This window comes from Gadus morhua, chromosome 22, assembly GCF_902167405.1.
Source record: "Gadus morhua chromosome 22, gadMor3.0, whole genome shotgun sequence".
Classification (NCBI taxonomy): domain Eukaryota; kingdom Metazoa; phylum Chordata; class Actinopteri; order Gadiformes; family Gadidae; genus Gadus; species Gadus morhua.
This window is the reverse complement of record NC_044069.1, coordinates 9,532,691-9,541,195: the sequence shown is the minus strand read 5'-3', so window position 1 is coordinate 9,541,195 and position 8,505 is coordinate 9,532,691. Positions and strand designations below refer to the sequence as shown.

Below are 8,505 nucleotides of genomic sequence, written 5' to 3'. Positions count from 1 at the left end.
GTTGTGAACATCATCATCATCATCCAAACTCTAATGTGGAACCAAAGAATCATGGTTTGTAAAGATATTTGTGCCCTTGGACACAACCTAAACAGATTCTGAATGAGTCACTTATGCCTCATGTTTGAGGTCCTTGGTTTGTCGGTTTTATTTTATCCTGCCATGCCGGGTGTTGCATGTACTAGCTGTTAAATCACAGTTCCTCTACGGAGGAACTGTCCAAATTCTGATTTGAACCAGACCAACTAGGTCTGAACACACTCTTATGCTTAGATGGTCTCTATCCCTAAAATATCTTCTTCTGCTTCTTCTTCTCTTCCTCCTCCTTATCCTCATCCTCCTTCTCCTCCTACACGACCTCGACCTCCTCATCCTCCACCACCTCCTCCTCCTCCTCCACCACCCTGCAGATCTCCCACCTGGAGGAGCAGCTGGAGCAGTTCCGGGAGGAGCTGGAGAACAAGAGCGAGGAGGCGCAGCAGCTCCAGATGCAGCTGGAGATCCAGGAGAAGGAGCTGGGCAGCCAGCAGGAGCACCTGGAGACCAGGGAGAGCATGCTCCAGGTACAGACCCCCCCCCCCCCACACCGCACCACAGAGAGCACTGATGTACCGACTCTCGAGAAGCAATGAGTTAGAGGCTTTATCACAGCCTCTTCCAAGAGCAGCAGGGCTACACCACACGTTTATAGTACAATAAAAAGTCCTTTCTCATCCTCTTTCTCTCACCTCTGTATCCTCTTCATGTTTTCTTTTCCCTCCCCATTCTTGCTCTAACACTCTTCCTGCTCTCTCATGCGCTTTCTCTCTTGCTCTCTCTCCCTCCCTTTCAATCTTTCTCCATTTGTCGCCCTCTTCTCCCTCTCTCTCTTCCTCCCTGGCTCTTTCTTTCTCTCACTCACTCACTCACTCACTCACTCACTCACTCAGTCACTCACTCACTCACTCACTCACTCACTCACTCACTCACTCACTCACTCACTCACTCACTCACTCACTCTCTTTCTTTCATTTGCTCTTTCTTTCACACTTTCTCTGGACTTGCTCTTGCTTTCTCTTCTCTTCCTCTCTCCCACCCCTATATATTTGCGTTTTAAAAGGATTGTTGCCCTACACTCGATCACGCAGTGATATTGTGTAAAGTCATGTTCTCCTTGAACTACTTAAACCTCCCCAAGGACCCAAGTCTGCAAGGTTAGTTTGAAACAGTCAGCGTCTGCTTCACGCTTCAGTAAAGCTGCAAATATCAGCGGTTCACTGTGTAGTCTAGTGAACAATCATTTTCAGGATTTGTTGTCTTCATCCCATCTTTGCAACCATTTTTTGTCATTTCTCCGGTGCCCGATATAAACGTGACTGAAACGATCGGTCACACCAGCAGGTATTTACTGGTACACCGTTGCTAGCCGCCCCCCCTTATGACTCTCTGACTCCCAAAGGTAATGGAGGAGAAGGACAGGCAAATACTCGTTCTTAATGAGAAACTCTCTAAGCGCCAACACACGGAGCCCGCGGCGTCCGCTACGAAGGTAACCTGGCATGGGTATCCAATATGGACACCATAGTTTCTATTGGTTGGTTTATGTTTGGCATACGCATCCCTTCCGTGGTAGTGGTCCCATTGTTGTGTTTGCTTTGCCGTGGCTTGCCCTTCCATTTTTTATTCGTTCCTGTAAGGATTTGTCTGTGCGGTGTTACTGTAGTTACTTTTTTTTCTTGGATGTCTTTATTTTTTATGATTTGGTGAAATGTGTGTGTTTTGCTGGTAAGTTACTTCCCAACTCCATGCTCGTAAGGTAGTCGTGTGATGTTTGTGTGAGAGTTTGTGTTTAAACCTTTGATACCCAAAACTTCCAAAACCCCAAAAAATATTATTCAAAATAATGAATATTAACAAACCCTCCAATTATAGAAGTAATGGTAATATTGATCATACTATGATAAAAAATATTGACGGAAAAAGACCTAATATTATTTAATCAAGTAACTTGACTCTTTCCAAATGGGTCCCGAAGGTTTAAAAACAAAGGATTTGCCTCAACTGCTGCTGGTCTGGTGTAGCTTGATGCTCACTTGCGGTTCCGGTGGAGCTTAACGGTCACTTCCTGTTACAGTGGAGCTTGACGTTCATTTCCTGTTCCACCCTAACTTGACGTTCACGTCCGGTTACAGTGGAGCTTGAAGTTCACTTCCTGTTACAGTGGAGCTTGAAGTTCACTTCCTGTTACATTGGAGCTTGAAGTTCAATTCCTGTTACAGTGGAGCTTGAAGTTGACTTCCTGTTCCGTTGGAGCTTGAAGTTCACTTCCTGTTACAGTGGAGCTCGACGTTCACTTCCTGTTCCACTGTAACTTGACGTTCCCTTCCCATGCCGGTGGAGCTTTACATCCACTTCCGGTTTCCACGGCAACTGGAAGTCCACTTCCTCTCTGAGAAGAGCTTGACGTTCCCTTGCTGTTTGTGCCGTATCGTGACGTTCCTCAGGACCTGGACCAGCGGGAGGACCTGATCCGGGACCTGGAGTCCCAGGTGGAGTGCCTGAGGAGCGAGCAGGAGCGCCTGAAGAGGAACGGCGAGGTGGAGCTGGAGCAGCTCAACGCCGTCATCGACAAGCTGCAGCAGGAGCTGGCCAACATCGAGCAGAAGCTGCCCCCGCACCACGACGAGGAGGAGGAGGAGATGGATACCCAGGCTCGGGTGCGGGGGGGCGACCTCGTCGCGGCGACCAGCGACGAACTCGGCCAGACGCAGCGGCGGCTGGACGTGGCCACGGGCGAGCTGGGCGCGCTCCGGGGCAAACACGGCGAGCTGTTTGAGACGTACCGCCGGCTGAAGGAGACGTCGGCCGTCCTGGCCCAGACGGAGGAGCAGGGCAGGGCGGAGGAGGAGGAGCGCTCGGAGGCCCGCCTGGAGGACGCCCTCCGGGAGACGGCCAGCCTGGTGGTCATGCAGGCCCAGGTGCAGGCGCTGGAGCAGAGCGCAAGCTCCAGGGTGGACGAGCTGCGGCGCCGCGTCGAGGACCTGGAGCGCGCCGCAGAGGAGAAGGAGGCGGAGCTGGCCCGCGGGCGCCTGCTGGCTGAGACCCTCCGGGGGAAGGTCGACCACCTGGAGGACCGACTCCGGGAGACGGAGACGGATGCGTCGGCGCTGACCGGCCAGGCCCAGCATCGGGACTCCCTGCAGGGGGAGCCGCGAGGACAGACAGACCCCAAGCGGACTGAAGTGGAGGAGAGCCAGCCTCAAGGCCCGCGGTCCGACGCTCCTCCGACCCACGTCTTCCCGGACTTTGGCCTCCCGCAGCTGGACTCCTCCTCCTTCAGCATGGTGGGCGGAGCCAGGGGGCCGGCGGGCGGCTCCGGGAGGGCGGGGCACCTGACGGAGAAGCTGCGGGAGCTGGAGGTGGGGCTCAGCGGCATTCAGAAGGACCAGGAGCTGCAGAAGCAGCTGCTTTCCAGCTCCGAGGAGGAGGTGATGGAGTACGAGCGGAGGCTGGCCGTGCTCATGGACCTGCTGAACCAGATGAGGAGCAAGGCTGGAGCCCACCACAAGACCTGGAAGCCCACTTGTGAGGTGAGGGCTCACTGGTCAACGGTGAGGGTTTGCATACGAAAGCCTTTTTAAAAGTTTTGATGGGAGTTGCTTTTCGGTCGAGAGAATTTGTTAATGGGAGTCGTTGTTGAATCCACAAAGGAAAGAAAAAAACATAGCATGTCATGCACTGATTGTGTTTATACATTTTCTTTCCCATCAGCCATCTCCTGCAGCAGACCAACGGGATGCGCGTGAAGCTCACCGGGAGTTACAGGAGGTCCGAGATGAGGCCCTGGCCACCAAAGAACAGCTGGACCACTACAAACAGAGCTCTAGTCAACATGAGGAGCAGCTAGCCAACCACGAGCAGAGACACAGTCAACTCCTAGCAGAGTTAGACAATTACAAGAAGAGCTCTGGTCAACTTGAAGCGCAGCTAGCTGACTACGAGCAGAGATGCAGTAAACTCATGGAAGAGTTGGACAATTACAAGCAGAGCTCTAGTCAACTCAAACAGGAGCAAGGCGACTTAAAGGCGAGTTCTAGTCAACTCCAGGAGCAGTTAAATGTCTCCAAGGAGAGCTCTAGGCAACTTGAAGAACAGCTAGCCGACTTCAAACAGACCACTAGTAAGCTCCAGGAGGAGCTGGAAAACTACAAGCAGAACTCTACCCAACTTCAGGAGAAGGTTGACCAGTACAAACAGAGCTCTAGTTTACTCCAGGAGCAGGTTGACCAGTACAAACAGAGCTCTAGTCAACTTCAACAAGAACTAGACGACTCGAAGCAGAACAGTCGTAAACTTGAAGAACAGCTAGAAGTCTACAAGCAGAGCTCTAGCAAACTCCAGGAGCAGCAAGACACCTCGAAGCAGAACAGCAGTCAACTCGAAGAACAGATAGCCAACTTAAAGCAGAGCTCTAGTCAATTTCAGGAGCAGGTTGACCAGTACAAACAGAGCTCCAGTCAACTTCAGGAGCAGGTTGACCAGTACAAACAGAGCTCCAGTCAACTTCAGGAGCAGGTTGACCAGTACAAACAGAGCTCTAGTCAACTTCAACAAGAGCTAGATGACTCCAAGCAGAGCTCTAGTCAGCTTCAGGAGCAGGTTGACCAGTACAAGCAGAGCTCTAGTCAACTTCAGGAGCAGGTTGATCGGTACAAGCAGAGCTCGAGTCAACTCGAAGTACAGCTAGCTGACTCAAAGCAGAGCTGTAGTCAACTCCAGCAGGAGCTGGAATACAACAAGCAGAGCTCAAGTGAGCTACAGCAGCAGCAAGATGACTCGAAGCAGAACAGTAGTCAACTCGAAAAACAGCTGGAAGAACTCAAGCAGAGCTCGAGTCAACTTCAGCAAGAGCTGGATGACTCAAGGAAGAACAGTAGTCAACTCGAAAATAAGCTAGCTGATTACAAGCAGAGTTCGAGTCAACTGCAACAAGAACTAGCTGACTCCAAGCGAAACAGTAGTCAACTCGAAGTACAGCTAGAAGAATACAAGCAGAGCTCGAGTGAACTTGAAGTACAGCTAGCCGACTCCAAGCAAAACAGTAGTCAACTCCAAAAGGAGCTGGAAAACAACAAGCAGAGCTCGAGTGAGCTACAGCAGCAGCAAGACGATTCGAGGCAGAACAGTAGTCAACTCGAAGAACAAATAGCTGAATACAAGCAGAGCTCGATTCGACTTCAGCAAGAACTAGATGACTCGAAGCAGAACACCAGTCAACTTCAAGGACAACTAGAAGACACCAAGCAGAGTTTGAGTAAACTTCAGGAGCAGGTTGACCAGTACAAGCAGAGCTCTAGCCAACTCCAGCAAGAACTAGATACCTCTAAGCAGAACAGTAGTCAACTTGAAAAACAGCTAGCTGACTATAAGCAGAGCTCGAGTCAGCTTCAACAAGAACTAGACACCTCAAAGCAGAGCTGTAGTCAACTTGAAAAACAGCTAGCTGACTATAAGCAGAGCTCGAGTCAGCTTAAACAAGAACTAGAAGCCTCTAAGCAGAACAGTAGTCAACTTGAAGAACAGCTAGAAGACCAGAAGCAGAGCTCTCGTCAACTCCAGCAAGAACTAGAAGCCTCTAAGCAGAACCGTAGTCAATTTGAAAAACGGCTAGCTGACTATAAGCAGAGCTCGAGTCAGCTTCAACAAGAACTAGACACCTCAAAGCAGAGCTGTAGTCAACTTGAAGAACTGCTAGAAGACCAGAAGCAGAGCTCTAGTCAACTTCAGAAGCAGCTTGATGACAACAAGCAGAGCTCTAGTCAAATTCAGGAAGAGTTGAATGACTCCAACCGGAGCTATAGTAAACTCCAAGAGCAGCTTGAGGTAATTACTTGTAATCATTTGATTGATCTGATTTATAATTTTTTTCTTATAATTCACTTTTTATACTTTCATATACATATCAATGGATTTGTTGGCAAACATCTTGTTTTCCTTTTTTTCAGGAGAAGACATTGGCAATAAGCAGGGTTGAAGAGCAAATACAGAAGGTATGGATTTATTAAAAATATTCTATTCAAGATATGTAATATGATTGTCCATCGTTGAAGGGGCTATACTGTAGGTATGACTTTACGGTTGTAAAGACAAGACAGCAGAAAAGAGCAAGAGGGCAAGACATGCTGTTACATTCATGGACCTTTGATTGACAGGCAAGATGGACATCCAGAGCCAATCAGGGAAGGATGAGATGACGTTTAAAATCACAATCTGCTCACACAGAGGCGGGCACACTCCATTCAATATAGAATATCAAACAGATATTCTTGCATCGCATTTCACTTAATAGCTGACTGATGACCAAGGCACTTCTAAATAATCATGCTCGAATGATAGCTGTTGAATCTTACCTGCAACACCTTTTAAAGAAGGGTGCATCCAAGGTTGTTTTCATGTCAGTCATTCAGCATCTAGCATCTCCTCTAACCTTCTCCACGCCAGGCATCGCCAGGAGTCGGTGAGGAGGCGGTTCAGCAGGGGTTGGACCTTCAGCTTCAGGAGGTGCAGAAGGAGGTGGTGGTGGTCAAGGAGGAGCTGGACTCCTGCAAGCAGAGCTCTGATAGGCTACAGGAGCTGCTCCAGGTTGGACAGCTCAGTGTTAAGAATTTATAATGATAATGAATATGTGATTAAGATCCTTAGGCCTGGTCTGAGGCTTGTTGAAACTCCAGAATCTAAATTGTCTTAGAGGTATAGTTTGAATTCTTTTTTTGTCAGTTTGTAATTTGTTGTTTGGTGTTTTTTTTTCAGGAGAGGGAAATGACTATCGCTCACCTTAAAGGAGAACTCTACCGGGTAAGAAGACACAAGTTCACTTCCTTGAACTGTTATAAATACCAGTTATTAACCTACAGTACTTTTATCAACATCAGGTTCTTGTACTTGCTCTCACATTGATTATATGCTAGGATTGCCCTCAGCCTCCCCTGTTAAGTCGCTCTGAATAAAAAGCGCAATGTGAAACGATCATGCCTGACTCCCTCCCTGATGATCTCCCCTCCGTCTCTGGTCCCTCCCAGGCCACCGCGAGCGCAGAAGGAGAAGGTGAGGAAGGAGGATCCAGCGTCCCGGGGCTCCTCCAGCAGCTCCAGGAGGTCCAGACCCAGGCGGCCGCCACCAAAGAAGAGGTCGCCAGCTGCCGGCAGCGAGCGGACCAGCTCCAGGACCAGCTCGGGTGCCGCGACGTCGCCATCGCCCAGCTCAAAGAAGAGCTCCGGGAGCTGCAGGCGGCCTCGGCAGCGGCCAGCCTGTCCCCAGAGCCCCCCTCTCGCTCCCCGACGTCCCCTTCGCCCTCCCCTCAGCCGCCGCCGTCGTCCTCGTCCTCCTCCACCACCGCCGCGGCCGCCGCCGGCAGCCAGCCCAAGAGGAAAGCGGGCAAGTCGTTGTCCGGTAAGGGAAGCGGCAGCGCCAAAGACAAGGCGTCCTTATCCCGGAAGAACTCTGCAGCGGCCGCACAGCAGGCCTCGGAGAAGACCCAGAGCCCAGGGGGCCCCGGGGCCGAACGCCGGCCCCAGCAGGAGCAGCGCCGGCAGGTGTCCGTCGCCGACTCCTCCACGCAGACCCACCAAGACCTCCAGACGACCGCCACCAAGCCCACAGGGGTGGGCGCGGGGACCCTGAGTCCATCTGCTGCGGCCCAGAAGAAGAAGGAGGAGGAGGAGGAGGAGGTGGTGGTGGCGGAGGTGATCGGGGAGTTCCAGGAGAAGATCGTCCAGATGCAGGAGCTCCACGCCGCCGAGATCCTGGACATGGAGGCGCGGCACATCGCCGAGAGCGAGGGCCTGCGCCTGGACACCCTGGCCCTGGAGAACGAGTGCAAGGCCCTGAAGGCCGTCGTCGACAAGCTGCGCTCCGGGGAGGTGAGGGGGGGGGAAGGGGCAGAGGGGACGGGTCGGACAGGGCACCGTGATGCACGCTATGACGTCACGTGGTTTCTAGAAGCCTTTTTAGATTCAATGCACCGGCAGTCGCAGCGGCTTACAAACAACAGATTACGCGTCACACTGTGCGTCACAGCGCATTTCCCTTGCTAATAGCTGACGGGTGACCCTGCCACTCCTAGGGATTACAGTCAAATTCCGGCTCGTAGATCTGACCTACAGTACCTTTTTAGTGTTGACTGAAGCACCTTGATGTTCCCTCCAGGCCTCGTCGGCCCGAACAGACCGCCCTGCGTCGCTGCAGTTCCGGGACGGATACACCAGCGGTAAGAGACGCCGTCTTCATCGTTGAGCATTCAGTCGTTGGCAGAACCGGTGTGAGAAGTACCCCCCTTTTGTGTGGCTCCCCCTGCAGACAGCAGCTCAGACTACAGCCAGCGGACGGGCTACGACCCCCCCAGCCTGCAGCAGGAGTTCAGGACCACCCCGGAGGGGGCCAGGCGGGACGGGGAAGACCCACTCCCTGACAAGATCAAGGTATTCAAAAGGACATAACTTTATTGATCGCTTGCAAACGTCATTTCTC

The 8,505-nt window shown here is 51.7% G+C and overlaps 1 protein-coding gene across 6 annotated transcripts in view; it reads left to right on the top strand.

Moving 5' to 3' along the window:
• The window catches only part of akap9 (A kinase (PRKA) anchor protein 9), a 75,571-nt gene that overhangs the window by 54,027 nt on the left and 13,039 nt on the right, over window positions 1–8,505 (top strand). For 4 of the 6 annotated variants that reach the window (XM_030348072.1, XM_030348075.1, XM_030348074.1 and 1 more), the window contains 10 exons: window positions 411–563; window positions 1,439–1,528; window positions 2,484–3,590; window positions 3,751–5,862; window positions 5,985–6,029; window positions 6,481–6,621; window positions 6,790–6,834; window positions 7,059–7,898; window positions 8,185–8,245; window positions 8,335–8,456. In XM_030348072.1, the coding sequence (XP_030203932.1) occupies window positions 411–563; window positions 1,439–1,528; window positions 2,484–3,590; window positions 3,751–5,862; window positions 5,985–6,029; window positions 6,481–6,621; window positions 6,790–6,834; window positions 7,059–7,898; window positions 8,185–8,245; window positions 8,335–8,456 (4,716 nt within the window). The remainder of the gene's footprint in view (window positions 1–410; window positions 564–1,438; window positions 1,529–2,483; window positions 3,591–3,750; window positions 5,863–5,984; window positions 6,030–6,480; window positions 6,622–6,789; window positions 6,835–7,058; window positions 7,899–8,184; window positions 8,246–8,334; window positions 8,457–8,505) is intronic. The other 2 variants (XM_030348073.1, XM_030348076.1) reach the window with 2 other exon arrangements.